This window comes from Acinonyx jubatus, chromosome E3, assembly GCF_027475565.1.
Source record: "Acinonyx jubatus isolate Ajub_Pintada_27869175 chromosome E3, VMU_Ajub_asm_v1.0, whole genome shotgun sequence".
NCBI lineage: Eukaryota > Metazoa > Chordata > Mammalia > Carnivora > Felidae > Acinonyx > Acinonyx jubatus.
Window position 1 is genome coordinate 27,696,219 of NC_069398.1, and position 16,864 is coordinate 27,713,082.

The 16,864-nt window shown below is 49.8% G+C and overlaps 1 protein-coding gene across 9 annotated transcripts in view; it reads right to left on the minus strand.

Moving 5' to 3' along the window:
* The window catches only part of CUX1 (cut like homeobox 1), a 375,851-nt gene that overhangs the window by 125,876 nt on the left and 233,111 nt on the right, over positions 1–16,864 (minus strand). For all 9 annotated transcript variants that reach the window (XM_053213812.1, XM_053213810.1, XM_053213809.1 and 6 more), the window contains 2 exons: positions 16,292–16,368; positions 14,799–14,865 (listed from right to left, as the gene is read on the minus strand). In XM_053213812.1, coding sequence (XP_053069787.1) covers positions 14,799–14,865; positions 16,292–16,368 — 144 coding nt within the window. The remainder of the gene's footprint in view (positions 1–14,798; positions 14,866–16,291; positions 16,369–16,864) is intronic.

The following is a 16,864-nucleotide window of genomic DNA, read 5'->3' on the forward strand; positions in this document are numbered from 1 at the left end:
GCCCAGGAAGCTGCATGTTTAACCACGCCTCCGAGGAACCTTAGTCAAGGTCAGGGGTCCAGGACCTGTGTGATGAGGGGCAGGGCACTGAATTCCAACGCGTCTGGAGTTGGGGCAGAGCTAGGTCAACGATCTTACACGGCGTCGAAGGCACAGACGTGTTCCACTCCTCCCTCCCACCGTACATTCCTGTCCTTCTAGGAGACACCTGGACCTGCCCTGTATTTTCTGATCTGAACGTATTAGGGGAGTTCTACCCTTCAGCATGAGCCTCCTCATGTTGGGGCCGGGTCGAAGGACCCCCATTTAAGCCATCTCTGCATAAACGTCCACATTAAAAGACAAGTAACGAGTGAAGCACACAGGGGGTGGATGTGATACACACACAGAATGGAGCCCCCGCTCCGGGCTTTTACATTTCATTGGCAACCAAGCGGCTTTCCCTGGCCATCCGTGGAAGCCGGCCAGGCTCTCTCCCTGCCGTCCGCCTTCCTTAACTTGCTTTAATTTTCTCAGCAGCACTTGGCACTTGACCCCACCCAAACTTTCACTACATGGCAATCTGCTTGGAGATGGCCTCCAGGAGAGCAGAGGCTTTGCTGTCATTCACTCGAAAACCTCTGTGAGGACCGAGCAGGCCTTGTTCTGGGACACTGGGGACACAGTAGCAAATGAGATCACAGGACTAGGGAACCTGTATTCTAGCAAGGAGAGAGACCGTCGGCAAGTCAGGAAACAAAGGCGGTGCCAGAAGGAGAGAAATGAAAAGGGACGAGAGGACAGAGACTGCCAAGAGGAGAGAGGGCCGCCTGCGTGGCAAGCTGCAGGTCTGGAAGGACCCACCACCTTTGATTCCTGGAGAGATGGGAGGCCCTTTCCAGGTTCTGTGAGCAGTGCCATGGCCAACTTGCAAAGTGACGGGATCCCTTCGGCGGCCGTCTTGCCAGGTTTGATGGGAAGATCAGAAGTTTGACTTTGTCTGGGTGAAGCCTGTGATGTCTTTATTAAGGATGGCTGCCAAGCCTGGAGGGGAGGGGAGAGGTCTGAGCCGGAAACAGGAATGCGGGGGTCATCGGCGTGTGGCTGGGACTTAAGGTGATGGCGGGGAGTGGACCTCTCAGGGACGCGGGGAGCAAGTGTAAAGACAGCCCTGAGGCTGCTCCCTGTGCCCGTAAGTGCCAAGCACACAGGAGGCACCCCAGCAGATCCTTACTGAGTAGATCAATGTTCAAAATAACCCCTGACATAGGCGTGTGAGGGGTAATGCCTCGATTTTGATGAAAGGAGGAAGGTCCTTTAGCTTAGATGAAAATACGTTTACACCTTCCCCTCGTTAGGAAAATCAGCCGCAGACTTTCTGATGCACATTCTCTGACTGTGGCTCACTTCCATTCACGCCCCGTGTTATGCTAATGGTGTGCGAGGCAAGATAACCCCCACCTTGCTTCTTCCCGCAGGGGTCCGGGCACGTGAGGTGCACACCCACGGGGGCAGGCAGGCATCCACCACCCCTAGAGGAAGGGTCTGTCAGGCACAATCAGAACTATGCGTGTACGGATGCGTACAATACCTCCTCCAGCCCCAACTGTTTCGTGGCTGGGAGAGGTGGGTTTGATGAAAGCCACACAGACTGTTATTAAAAGCCCACGTAATGTGGCAAGCACTGTGCGAAGTTCTAGGGCAAAGCACTAGGCGGCACCAGTCGTGGCCCTCGGGATGCTGCCAGTCTCATGTGGACGCTGACCCTCTCTCGTGCCGTGGTCCCCTCCGAAAGTCTAGTAAGAGCATATGGACCTCTTCCTAGAAGAATGTTTTAAAAATATGTATGTTTACTAAGGAAAACACTTATTTTGAAGTGCAGTTACTATAGTACTTAAAACAATACCCGAATTTAGGAGATAGTAACAAACGTTCTTTATCGAAGCATGAAATAAGGAATCTTGTGGTGGCTCTAAGAACCACGGGCTATTTGAGGGATCAACAACAATTGTAATGTGATGGAAAATGTGATTTCCACTTGCAACCAAGTCACAGGTTCCTATTCTGTTTTTTTTTTTTTAATTAATTTTTTTAAAGTTTATTTATTCACCTTAAGAGAGAGAGAATGCAAGTCGGGGAGGGAGAGAGAGAGGGAGACAGAATCCCAAGCGGGCTCTGCACCGTCAGCGCAAAGCCTGATGTGGGGCTTGAACTCACGAACCCTGAGATCACGACCTGAGCCAAAGTCGGACGATTAGCCGACTGAGCCACCCAGGCGCCCCTCTTATTTCTGGTTTGTTGACCTCACTTGCAAGGGAAGGAAATGCTACATCATAGTCAGGTGTTAGTGAAAATAAAGATGTATGTTTTCTGGGGGGGGGAGGGGGGTCCCAAATTCACGGTCCCCTCCCACCTGGAATCCTCTCCCTGGAACGGGAGAGACCAGATCCCCTCTTAACATGCACGCAGAGGCTGGTGCAGGTAAGTGTGGGCACAGGAACGGGATGTGGAGGGGCAGGGATCTGCTTCTGAAGAAAGGCTGGTGACGATGCGCTGGGATGTCAGAGCATGGTGAGCCTGGAAAGGCCCGAGATTCTACGAGGGGAGTGATCATCAGATTCGGCATGAAATGAGGCGGTGAAGGCCGGGCGGACTCGCGAAGCCTCTCGCGCACTACGTCATGATTTTTCAGCAGAGGCAAGAGAGAGCCATGGAAAGATTTTAAGGAGGACAGATTTTAACAGGATAAGACTTACATTTCAGGAAGATACTTTCAGCAGACACTTGGAGGATGGATTAGTCCAGGGAGAAACTGGCAGCAAGGAGATCCATTGGGAAGATACTAATGTAGCAGGGCCAAGAGACGAAAAGTGAGCCAAACGATTATAGTGAAAAGGGAGGGATGCAGAATGTCTCAAGGAGGTGGAATTAATATGGGTTAGATAGCAGGGATGGTAAGAGGCAGGAAGGACCCTCTGTCTCTGGAAAAAAGGAGGACCCTGTTTGCCTTAAGTGGGAAGAAAAGCTGTCTGCAGGGAAGTCATGGACAGTGAGGTCACTTGAATTTGAGATGCCCATGAAAGAACTGTCTGGAAAGGAGATGGAGCTGAAAATACAGAGCTTTCTCTACTGGGGTTCTCAACTTTTTCTTATTGCTCCGTCAGGACTCTTTATATATAGATAGATATCTGTCATAGACAATGCAAATCTTTTTTGTCCGTTTATCAATCAACCAATTCACAGAAAGCTGTGAATTTCCCTGATTTCCACCTTTGGCCTCATGCTTCGAAAGGTTTTTCCCACCCCCACATCATGTAAGTAGCCATCTGAAGTTTCTCCTAGTGTTTTTACGTTTTTTTACACTCACATATTCAAAACATCTAGACTTGATTCTAGATGGGGCTCAGCTCTGACTCTTGTCTTTTACATAGTTAGCCAATTATTCTGACACCACCTACTGAAAACTCCACCCTTCTCTAACTTATTTAAACTCATGCAACTTTTACAGACAGTGTTTTCTAAAACAAATCCTTAATGTCAAAACTTTCACTAATATACAGAGCTACCAGCAAAACAAACAAACAAACAAAAAAAAAACAATCATATGCCTACACACAGAACTGACCATTTGATGTAAGTGGTACTTTTTCCATTACTGATGGTTAATCCCTTCCTTCCTTCCTTCCTTCCTTCCTTCCTTCCTTCCTTCCTTCCTTCCTTCCTTCCTTCCTCCCTTCCCTCCCCTCCCCTCCCCTCCCTCCCTTCCCTTCCCTTCCCTTCCCTTTTTTTAGTAGGCTTCATGCCCAGAGTGGAGTCCAACACAGGGCTTGAACTCACAACCCTGAGATCAAGACCAGAGCTGAAATCAACAGTTGGACACTTAACAGACTGAGCCACCCACGTGCCCCCGGATTCTGGATTTCTAACTACATTTGTGCTTCCCAGGGAAAAATGGGAGTGTCCAGTAATCTTTCTGCTCGGTAAATCCTAAAAATCGTACAGCTTTCTTAAGGGTCGAGAAGAGCGCAGAAGTCCATCAAAGTGAGGACAAACGTTGAAAAGATAAATGAAAAGGTAAAAATATATGCTAGCTAATAAAATTTTGAGAGTAGGCTGCTTTAGTGCTCCAGGCTATTTTGAGAAGTTTCCAAACACCACATCATTTCATTTCTTCCCCCCTCCCGACTCCTTTAGGTTTACCTTTAGGGAAATTAGAGGGCGCACGTGCGGTCGTTTGGGGGTTAATTCTCACTGATGCTGAATGCCCTGAGTCTTTGCTTGTTCATCAGAGCATTAAATCTGAAAGCTCAGGAGAGCAGTGCAGCCAGGCTGCAACAGTGAAGCTATAAAGTTCTGCATTAAAAATTCATATCGCAGGCTCGCCTCGGAACTCGGCTCTGGCTGAAAGGTGAGCTGACGGGGAAATATGAGACACCCCACTGTCTTTCTGGCAATTGGAGACATTCCTCAACAAACAGCACCTCAGGAAGGGAATGAAAGGGCAAACAGGCCGTGAAGGAAATCAATGAGTTCAATTATCTCGCTCGCTCTTACTCTCCTATAGGAAACTTTTCATTCTTAAGGCTGGTTCCAAAAAGTTTTTTTTTTTTTTTTTTTACCATATCCCCAAACCAGAGCCCTAGACATCCTTGCTGGTGCCCAGATGTTTGGCACCTCTCTTAATTTGTTTTACGACAGCCCAGAGAGCCCTGAAATTCTCCAAGCCACACGGGGTGAGATGTCTCCTGGAGTCTGAGTCGCCTCGATGCGCGACCGGCAGGGACCACACGCGAACGACTTGCTCTCGCGTCGGGAGATGGGCCTGCGCACGTGTGGCATTTAGGTTTCAGCAGAGCTGCTCGGCGGTTATGAACCTCCAGAGGTTAAGGCATCAACAGCTCTGCAATAGTATGTGCTCGGAGCTTTCTGCACCCCACCCCCCTCACCCCCGCCTTAGCAGCGCCCACAGGGTAACTGGCTACGAGTCCCTTAGGACGATGACTCCCACAGCCACAGCGTGCTGACGTGGACCAAGAGGCACAGACACACCGACTCTCATAAGGTCAACACAGATAAAGGATGGGGCCCTTCAGGGCTGGGAAAGACCTCAGGCTGGGGGAACTCGGCCACCATTTTTCCGACGGGCCAGGAAGGACGCGAGGGGCCTGGTAGGCAACAGTGGTGGTGACCGCGAGCCCCATTTGCCGAGGGTCCGTGTGCAGATACCACGGCAGGCACTTTCTACGGGCATTACTTCATTCCACTGGTGAGGAAACTCAGGCCCGAGCACAGAAACGGAGCGCCTGAGGCCGGGGCTCTCCTCCTCCTCCTCCCAGAGTGTCTTCCCTGGAGACCACTCCACAAACAGGCTGCAGGGGCCCAGGTGGCACACAGGATGGGGGATCCAGGTTCTGGGAAGCAAGTGGGCGGATAAAGTGAAGAGGCCAAAAAGGGAGCAGGTTCCTCAATGTCGCCCGTTGTCATCTAGCCCAATCTGCTCGTTTTACTGGTGAGCACACAGCTACTGCTGAGGGACGGGACTCTGAGGGGCCACACCGGTGACAGAGCTGGGGCCGGAACCCAGGGTCTCCTGACAACAGGCCTAGCCCCTTCCACCGCCCACTGACCAGAGGAGGCCGGGACGTCTATCAGTGTCACAGAGCAGCAGTCTGGTGGCGAGGCCAGTGCCGCAGGAGCCCTCGGAGCATTCTGGGAGTCCAGACTCTCCCGCCTGGTGATGCCACAGGGAAGCCACCTAAAAATGCGACAGCCACTGGCAGGATAAAGAGGCACAGAAAGACGGAGCGTGTCTGGAGTGTTCTAGTTTTAACCTGCAAGGCAAGGAGGGCAGTGTAATGAATCAGGCTCCCAAACAACAGGGAAATTAACGAGTAACTATCCCACGGCACACCTATTTGATGGAATACTGCACTGCCCGCTTTTAGTTTCTGAAGGATGGTTAATGACACAAAAGAAACACTTAGATGTCAAGTAAAACAAAAAACAAACAACCAACAGCCTAGAAGTGAAAAGTGCCTATCCATCTGATGCCGTCTGTAAAAGACAACAGAATTAATAAACCACGGTCCAGAAAAAAAGACCGGAAGGAATATGCCAGAGCGTTAACAAGTTATGTCTGCATCATGAGATGACGCCTGATGACCTCTATTTTCTAAAACCATTTAAAATTTTCTAAATTTGGTATAATCCACAGGCAGGACTTTTGTAATTAAAAATACTGTGTCATATAAAAGGGCTTGATCTTCACCGATCTGGGGGCAGTCCGTGGAAAGAAGAATCTCTCGCCTCTCCCAGCCCTCCTGCTTCCCTTCCAAAGGGCTGTCGACCGGTCGGCGTGCATCCGATCACATCTCCTCTGCCACCTGGGGAGCGGGGAGGCACTGGAGGAGACGTGCTGCGTCATGGTGATCGGCGTGGTCACAGACCTCCCGCAGAGAGCCAGAAACGCGTGGCCCTCGGAGGAATTCCATTAGGGTTAGGAACTGGTGTGCGTTCTCTAGGCTGGGCCTCTGTAAGGCTTCCTCTTGAAGCCCTCTTGTGGTTTAGATGGCTCCCTCTCTCTTCCTAGAAGCCACCAGGTTCCTTAGGTTGTCCTGCCAGAGTGTCCTTGATGTCAATGGTCAGGGTCCAAGCCCTGTGCTACTCAGACCTCATCCACCTGTCGTCAAGGCGAAGGCTCATGCTGATTCAGTACATCGATCAAAGTCTCTCTCTTGATGACGTACCTGTGACCGTGCTGACGCGCACATGGTATACAGAGAATAAGATGAGGGTCATCGTTGGGGCACCTGCGTGGCTCCATTGGTTAAGTGTCCAACTTTGGCTCAGGTCGTGATCTCACGGTTCCATGAGTTCGAGCCCCGTGTCAGGCTCTGTGCTGACAGTGTAAAGTCCGCTTTGGAATCTCGGTCTCCCTCTCTCTCTGCCCCTCCCCCACTCTCACAAATGAAAAAAAGAAAGAAGATGAGGTCCCTCTTTGGAGACAGTTCAGTTGACATTTGTTTGTCAACTTACAGGTGTTCTTACAGGTCATTAGATACACCTTGATGGCCACAAATTGATGATTTTCTCCAACGGTCCCCAAACCTGTTTCCTTGAGTTTCAAACTGTGAGCTCCTCAAGATTTACCTTTATAGAGAATCAGGAAAACTTCAAGGGTCTCTAAAAACACAACATTTTGAGCCTGGGTGGCTCAGTCGGTTGAGCTTCCAACTTCAGCTCAGGTCATGATCTCACAGTTCATGGGTTCGAGCCCTGCATCAGGCCCTGTGCTGACGGCTCAGAGCCTGGAGCCTGTTTCGGATTCTGTGTCTCCCTCCCTCTCTCTCTCTGCCCTTCTCTACTCGCACTGTCTGTTTCTCAAAAATAAATAAACATTAAAAAAAATTTTTTTAAAATGCACAAAATTTTTATGAATGCCTGCCAAACCCAGATGACAATCGAGGAATAATGCTTTTTCCCTACAACACCGTCTCCAAGGATGCTGTATGAATATGATCACTATCTCTCCATCCATAAACATGTTACATACACACACCACATACGGGATCGCCCTCTGTACCGTATATATATGCGTGTTTTAGCGTACAGAGCACAGCGTGTGAGCCCATGTGCGGATCCCATCTGGAACCGCCCGCCCCCTTCACTCTGCCGTTCTGGTAGGTGACACAACGCCTGACATTTTAACACAGGCCTTTAGGAAGATTAGCTGAAGGCGGGAGGCGTAGAGATTGCTGGTTCTCACTGCTGCCACGTAATTTCCAGCTGCATCTGGAGTCCACGGAACAGGTGAAGAATCCTTGGCACTCAGAGGAAATTCTACATGAATTTGAAAACACGAAACCACCCCCTCCTTCCCGTGCAGCGCCCTGGGCTGGGAAATCTCCAGATCTGGGCTGTGCTGCTTTAGAGATGCTGCTGTTGCTGCAGAAGCCAAGGAAAGCCTTTTAGGGCTCACCCAGGCATCGGACTTTAGGTGTGAAGTGAAATACTTGTACGGGGATGGAAAATCCCAGGAATTCTACAAAATGCACAGTTATACTCTTTGGGAGATAAGCTACAGAAAGAAAAAAAAAGTCCTCAGCTGTTCCCTGCAATTGTGATTTGGTTGCCTCTAAGGTTGAAGGGACAGGAGGGTTCTTTATTCAAGCCCATCCCCACGAAACCATGAAAGAAGCTGCCTATTTTTAGGGAAATTAATCTAACCAGGATAATTACAGCAACTGGTACTGGAAATTGATGACTCATCAAAAAGACAGGAAATAGAAAATGTTCCCTTCTTAAAGGTACAGCAGAGAGACTCCGTTCAGACACTAAAGTTGGTATTTGCAAATGCAACTGGGGGACGACGATGTGTCCTACAGGACCATCAAAATACTAGTGTGGTTCTCAGGCTTTGTCGGTTGGGCTCTACCTGGCCCAGGTTTCTAAGTTTTTCATGTGGCAATGTAAAAAAATAAATATGAGAGCGACCAGTCTGGAAGGGCCAATAGGGTGGGGCTTGTGGGGAGAGGAGGCTTGAAACTCTCCTGGGAACCTCTCACCTGGCGCTCTCTTAAGAAGGCAGCACCAGAACGGGACTTCGTGGGCCACCATGGCAGTGTGTGAACTGCCCTGGATTCTGAGTGTGCGCAAAAACCACCGCGAAAGAGTCCAGGGCGATCCGTGTGCAGGGAAGGTGTCTACACCACAGCCACTCACTGGCACACCATCTGCACTTCCTACCTGGGCGTCGTGTCTGGAGCCGCCCCTCGGTCAAATTGCCTCTCGGGGCCTCTGTGCCCCGCTGCTGGGCATTCCCTACCTCTACGATGTGGGGTACGGGTTCCCCTCAACAATTCCATAAAGCCCTAAGCCAGGCTCACTTGGGAAGGTTTCCTTTCTCAGAGCACACTGCGTTTTGTGAGAAAGCACTGGTTACAGACATGCGATAAAGAAAATACTCTCCAATCAACCCAAGTGAAGTTCCCCATAAATGTCTCTTTTGTAATATACTAGGTAAGTATGTGTATATACAATGTAGTTCTTTTAAAGAAGCACATAGAAAAGGAATAGAACACGAGTAACCTTAAGAAATGTGCATTTTTTCTGGCAGGAGAGGGCTTGGTAGGTTCAAATTCTCCTAAGACTAACGTTAGCTGTTAAAAAAAAAAAATAGAGCATTTCAGTGTAATCAGGTATTTTCTTTTATCGGAGGCTCAGAGTCACAGACCCCAAGCTGAAGGGGATGGAACAAGCCGTCTGTATGTGTTAGCACCGAAGCTACTTTTGCAACCGGCATTCGGGGGACAGACCAAAGAGGTAGGTGGCCGTGCACTTGCACTTGAGAAAAGAAGAGGAAGAAAAAAAAGGGAATTCCTGCACTGGTGCCCAGGACGCTAGTCTGGGAGGGTAACCCCCTCCTGCGGTGTGAGGTGCCAGCCCAGCCACCAGCCCAGGTGAATAGCTGCAGCAGGCGAGCCAGAAGCGAGGCAGGCTTCTCTCTGGGGCCAGATGCCACGCGCTGAAACGAAGCCCGCCCGCCCGCCCCCACGGCCATCCTGGGAACTGTCTAAAGTCCACACGCTGTGCTTGGCTGCAATCTCCGAGGCAAAGCCGGTCAGGGTGCTACATCTCCATTTGCTAACACAAGTGGGATGAGCTGAGCTGCACCTCTGAGAAAGGAGGGATCTTTTTAACTAAAAAAAAAAAAAAAAAAAAAAAAAAGCAGAGAAATAATTCATTTATTTAACCCAGAAACGGTTATAATCTGCAACCCTGCAATCCTCTTACACAACTGTTTTGGCAAACCCCCCTGTGTTCCGACAAATATTAAACTGTGCTTGCCATTTGTCTAAGGAACCTCGCATTAATAAACATGAAGAAGAACACTTTTACCTCCCACTCTCAATGACGGGACAAAACAAAGACCAGCTGTATTCATCAATGGGTCCTTGTTCTGCACATAAAGGCTAATTACATTTTGCTTCAAGCCTACACATGGAAAACTTTACTGCTGCTGTCCCTGACAAAGTCAGCCTGCGCTGTCCCAGCTGACGCAGGGCGGTGACCGCACACAATGAACCAGGCTCTCTCGGAACAGCCCTGGTGCCTTCGACCTGCAGGCTTCTTTCCAAAACGGGGGTGAGGGAGGGTCACCCCGGTGACATCCCCCGGTGACGGAAATGCAGAGGCAACGTGGGCTCTTCAAATCCCATTGGGATTTGGGGCCATTAACGTCAACCTTCCCTGAGGACGGCTAATTTCAGAAACGCACAGCAAGCCCTACTGTGAGCTTGCTGGGCATAGGTTCTTTTTGGCGACAATAGAGTGGCTGATGGCCGGGGCGGGCTGTCACCGCGCTGGGGGCTGCCTGCACACCTTCCCGTTACCCTGCACAGCCAGCCGGTCTCTTGACCGCCACTGTGCCCGCCCATTGCAGGGTGAGGGCAGCGGGAGTGGTGGGCAGCGAGCTCCCCCAAGGACACATGGAGAGTCGTGGACCCCGCGACCCGCTCCGGGTCAGCCTTCTCCAAAGCCCCCACCCACTTCCTGCATTTTCTGTAACAAGTATTTAAGAATCCCTACTGTCACAGAGAGAAAATAAATTGTTGTGGGACATTTTAAGGCCATTTGTGAAAAGACTTGCCCCTGGAGGGCTTATATTCATAGGTACTGATGAAAAGACATGAAGTCTAATGAGATACATGGAGGGTGGGCGTGAGGACGGGACAAACGTTTCCCAGAAAACAGAAGAGGGGAGGGACGCCGAGGGGGAAGCTTCCATCTACATGGGATCTCCAAGACTGAAGCAACCCCCTGAAAGCTACAAGAAAGTAGTGATTATTAACTCAGTCCATTCTCCACATTTTTTGCGGATTACTTACTCTGGGAACCATGTACAGTCAGTGTTTGGCCCTAGGCTGCCTTTTTGTCAACAGCTAGTCCATTTCTGACTTGGGAAACGACCGAGCCCTGTGGGGGCCTGAGTCCGCCCCCTTCCCCTCCCCCGGCCCCACACACACTGCGCCCACCTTGCCCCGTCCCCATGTCCGGCACTTCTGGCTGGCTCCCCAGGTCAGTGTGGCTGCCCTGTGTTTTCATTCCCTTTGCCTCCAGCAGCCCCTGGCTGGAACTCATCTTTCAACCTCAAACCACACGTCACCCCCTTCAGGAAGGCTTCCCTGATTACCCTCTCCTTTTGTTCAAGCTGGGTGGACTTCCCACTGGCCTCTGCGGAGTCTGGCCATGAGAGTCCTGGCACCAGGAAGCGGGGAGGGTGAGGTCAGGGGTCCTCTCAATGCTGCCGCATTGCCTCTGTGGTTTCCCTGCTCCCTGCCCCGGGCTGAGTGCACCGTCTGGTTTCCGTGGACACCCTGACAGCACAGGGCCTGTCACAGCAGTGATCACACCGGATTTCAATGGCTCCCCACCCCCACCCTGCTGAGCCTTCTTTCTCAGGGCTTCCAGAGCCCAGCTAAGTGCCAAGCACAGAAGAGGCCTCCAGGAATGTCTGCTGCACCAACGAGTGGATCTATTCTGAGTCGTGCCCATCACGAGAGTTAGGCTTTTTCTCTCCACGCACAGCCGTATATGCCACACCTCTGGCTCCCTTCTCATCACCGGAGAAGGTGAGAATTTCCTGCTCGGATCCCGGGAGGGGACGCACCCCAAGAGTGCCCACGGCCCCATAAGCAGTTTTTAACAATAGCCATAGTCCCAAAGCAAAGCATTTTTACACGATAGAATAAGCAACTCTCATACTTTTTGATTCTACGTTCCGCTTCCTGTAGTTTGGTGAAAATGAGCAAGTAACGCATAGATTTTCATTTATATGGGGAAAACACCTTTTTGGCCTTAAGACATGCGGATACAAAGAGAAAGAGTCTAGAGACGTTTTTCACTGAGCCCACACCAGTTACAACCACACCGTTTCTCGTCAGATGCCAGTAGGGTTGGAGCCTAGGAGAGGTCTAGGGCCTCTGAGGCTCCCCCCCAGTGACCTTGCTGATTCAGGGGACCCAAGACTTAATGTTCTTGCCTATAAAATGACAGAGCGGGCTGCTTAGGGAAAGCCCAGGAGTCAATGCACCTGTGAACAGCAACTAGAAAAACACTTTAGACTGAAAATCGTCCTCGTCATCTTAAGAGGTACCTCTGAGCCTGTTCTAGGGAGCCGATTCCCCTGAGAGCAGGGCCCTGTCCTTGGATAACTGGCGGTTCTGGGTGAGAGAAGCGAGTCCTTCCCCAGCGTCAGCCCGGCCTCTAGCAAGGTCAGACAGGGTGGGGACAGACAATGAGAGACACTGCCTCTCTGGCCTGTCTCCCAGTTGCCCCCCCCCGGGCCGCCATATTCTCAACCAAAGAAATGGAAACCTGTGAGCAGGGGACATTTAAGTCCTTCCTACATGGCTGTTCTCTGCTGCGTTGCTTCCTCAACCCCGAAAACAAACCGATTACATGGACACCCGTTTTCTACGTGGCCTTTAGAAGCCCAGTAAAAAATTATGAATGTAAACCAGGGGCCAGTACTTAGCAATCATGTGACAAGTGGCATTATCTGCTGTCATTTCTGAACAGTTTCGGTAGACGCTATGTGTCACCAGGCCGTTTCTCTCCCCTAAGTAGGTGGACGTTCGTGACTAACAGCATCTCCCCAGCGTGCCCCACGAGGACACGGTAGGAGACATCGGCTTCTGAAAGTCAAGCTTTTGTAACACTCTCAGAGCAGTGGCTTTCAAAAGAAAATTCTGATTGAGATCCACTGGAAGAACTACATTCTACACTGTGGCCCAGTAACTGTACGTTTACATTTTTACAGTTAGACACACGATTAACCCAAAAGGGTCACAAAACAATACCCGACTCTCCTATGTGCCATGAGCCATGATACTTTCGACTCTATTCTGTTATTTTGTTTTCCATTGAATTTTACTGCCCAACTGGCTGGTCGCCACTCACTAAATGGATTTCACCACTGTGACACCCAGTTTCAAAAACGCTAGCTTAGAGGCGCTCAGAGACTGGTTGTACGAGCTTTTACATGCGTAGTAATGCAAACTTTGGTTAATTATAGAAACACAAGATGTATCTATGTCTTCCAGAAAGAGGTGTGGTTTGCTAAAAATAAAATATTGAAAACTAGTGAAATAAATAGATCACCACCGAAGTCACTATGAATTTTGTCAGTGAGTAAACTGATGTTAATAAGAAGGCATGGGCCAGAGGACCAGAAGGAACTATTTTAGAAAGGAAATGCTATAAACTGAGGACTGTATCAGATGGAACAGATACCGATTGACCTCTGTATCAGATGAAAATATTGTAACTTACAAAACTGGAATTTACTGAGAAAAACAACTACTATTCTACTTAGTAGATAAGGTCCAGACAGAAAGGATAGAAAAACAAAGATGGCGGACTGGCAGAGTAGGGAAGCCGGACGCGGATACCAGGGAACATCAGGGTGACAGCAGCTGAAACGGCTTCTGCGGAGCTTACATCTAGGGGGGTGAAGGGGAGACAGCTCTGCACGTTTGCCACATCCCGTTGACAGCGACGCCCAGGTTGGAGAAGTTAATACGAGAGCCTCCGGGTCTCAAAGTGAAATCTCAACCAGCTATCCCACCCCTTAGAGCCAGCTCGTTCTACCTCACCTCAAGCCACACTTTAGCACACTGGCCGGAGAGGGAACGCCCACGGGGATTAGATATGCCAACAGGCCGAGTCGCCGAGACTGAGGAAGGTATTTAGTCTTTGTGCGGGAATTCTGGGCTCACGATCAAAGTTGGTTTTGAGCACCAGGCCTGGGTAGGTGGGCGCTCACAGTCTGGAGCTACTAACTCACACAGAGCAAAGGCAGAGAGCCCACCGAGAGAGGCCCCGTGAGCAGCAGGCCCAGCAGCAACCTTGAAGGCCAAGGGCAAGTGTGATGGGACAGAGGGACGCCCTATGCAATACAGGAGCCTCGGAGGGGGTGCACTATTCAGAGCCCCTGCCCGCTACCCAGAAGGCCCGCTGTGGGAGCACAGCAGGAGGACATGGGTCTCTAAGGGGGACAGGGGGACCCTCCCAGGACAGGAGAAGGCGAACCAACGCCTTGCCTGGTGCCGCCTGTCTGGACTTCGGCAGAGGAGAGCGTGGCTAGGGACAACCTCTGTTGCTTCTCCACCTCTCTTGACTTATGTCAATACTATTCCTTCTTTTCTGGTGTTCTGCAGGGAGAGCGGGCTGGAACAGGTGTCCCTGTGGCAGATCACACACTTCCTTCCGCCACAGCCACCTGTGACATACCTGCCCAAATGCACGCATTCCCGACGTACACACAGACGTGTCTACGTGTATACATTCCCGACGTGTGCACAGAGATGCCCGGTGTCCTAAGGTAGGAGTTGAATAAATACATCCGTGTGGGAGCCAAGGACCCAGACACAGGGAAAGGTGACGTGATTTGCACAGACCAAGCTCCTCAAAACGTCTCCTGTATCACATCTTCTGTAAGTTGCCTTTTCCCCAAGTTTTCTTAGAAAAAGGCACATGTTGAGGAGGCTTCACATTAATTAAAGACAAAAGTTTCAGCGTTCTGAGAGCACCAGAGATTACGGTCACATCGTGGGGAGTAAACTGACGCCAGGAGCTCATGGGGGTGCTGCTGTGTTCCTCACGGCGGCTCTGAGGCCAAGCACCTCCTGAATCCCGTACCGTTTGGCAAAAGCTGACAGACAGGAGGGCAGAGCCGGGGGAATTTTCTATGGATTAGCAAAATACAGGTGACACCTGACCGAAAGCATGCAGACAGAGGAAGTCAGGCAGAGACTTACTTGGCAGTAATTTCTTCATCGTATTTGGTTTTCAGGTCAAATAATTCTGTTCGGGTTTTTTCCAGGGCTGAAAGGCAGAGGACACAAAGCCGTAATGTAAGATGCCAGTTGTCCGAATTAAATTAAAAAAGCAAAAATATACAAGCAATATATTCTCATCTGAGGAGTCGAAGATAATGCAAATGCACAGAAGTTCCAAAAACCCCTTTTTTTCCATTTCATCCACACACCTCCTGGGAGAGAACGCCGGTTACTGGCTCGGTGTGCAGATTTCCTGCCTTTATGTGTATTTTATTGCTTAAAAAAATATTTCCATACATAACCGCATATGTACATATTTTCACCTCTGCATAAATAGGAGGCTACAAATATATTCTGAGACTTGTTCTTTTCCTTTAGCAGAAAGGCATGAAAAACTCTCCAGGTCAGGACATAGGCAGTAACAATTAGCTTTCGTACAGAGCTTGCCAAATGCCCAGCACCTCAGGACCCGCAGAAGCGAAGGTTCTGGGGTAAGGATACTTAGATACTCCAAAACAGGCCACTCCCACCCAGCTGGCTCCCCCCGCAGAGGCAATTTACATTCCCATCAATACCGCGAGTGTAGCAATGGTGCCTCTACGCTCACCAACACCGGATAGTATCAATTAAAAAAAAATTCTTTTGACAGTCTGACGGGCAAAACGATCTTTCCCTGATTTAATGAGCATCTTCCTGCCTGGGAAGAATGGTTAACTTTTTTTTTTTTTCATATGTGTACTGGCCACGTGCATTTTTTCCGCAAACCGCCTATTTGCGTCTCTAGCCCCTGCTTCTATTGGACTGTTTATCTCTTTTTCTTGATGTGTTACTGGTGTTTAGGAGGTCTCTAGATTTGGGGGGGGGGGGATTATTCACGTGTCTGTAAATGTGCTGTGACTACACAGCACAGCACTCGGTCGGGTGGTTTTCACTTGGATTCTGAGGTCGTCCAATATTTTTGCCCCCACGTTTCAATTCATTATATCGTGCGGTTTCCCTTTCAGAAAAAAAAAAAAAAAAAAGAAAAAAGAAAGACAGAGAAGAAAAAAGAAGTGTAAAGAAACGATAAAAACTGTTAGCACACCCTTTTTTTGGTGTCTTAAATTTGAAAGGTCTGCCATGAGTGTTCTTAATTTCGCTCAGGGTGGAAATAAGTGGTTGGTTTTTTGTTTTTTTTTTTCTTTCCTATTATTGTTCCAAATGAAATGTCAGTCCCTGACAGTTTGGTGATTTAGATGTGTTTGTTGGAAAAGGCGCAGGAAAGAAAGGATGGCTTGTGGAAGGATGAAAATGGAATTCAGATCCTCCCGCTTCCGACACCAACAACTCAGGGTGGGCGGCTAACGAAGGGAAGGCGGAGGCGCTGGGGGCTCCGAGGAGTCACTGCTTCGGGGCAACCGGGAGACGGCCCGGAGTGCCCCCTAACTTCGGCCTGCCCTGGACGGACTTTATTAGGATGACGGACAGCACACCTGTCTGCAGAGTCTGGACTTTGTGCTCCGCTTCCTCCAGCTTTGAGGTGGTGGACATCTGTGTCTCCTGCAGCTTTCTGGAAAGGAAGAGAACAAAGCCAAGCTGGTCATCTCGTTTCCCAACGTGAAGGTCTCGTGTGCTCTGCAGCTCGGTGACCGGCAGCTGGCGAGAGGCACACAATCGGTGGCCGCTGACGGTGGGCGCGCGCCCGCTCCCTGATCTTTGGCGCCCCGACTCTGCACCCACGTAGGACCGAATGTGCAGGGTGCATCCTGACGTGTGCTAACTGACGCAGCCGGTTATCTTAAATGTGACTTGTTCTTCAAATGCCAGATATTAAAAAAAAAAACAAAACAAACAAAAAAAAAACCCAACCATCATCACGAACTCATTGTTTTCTGAAGTTACCCAAGAAGAATGATACATTTACATTTTGCTGACACAATGAAGGAATTTGTTGGGATAAAGGATGTGCTAATAGATGTGACAGCTGTTCCATGTCTGTTATAATGGAATGCAGATGTGACCGTAATACCTAATGGGTGGTTCTCAATGTCTGAACCCAACATCCC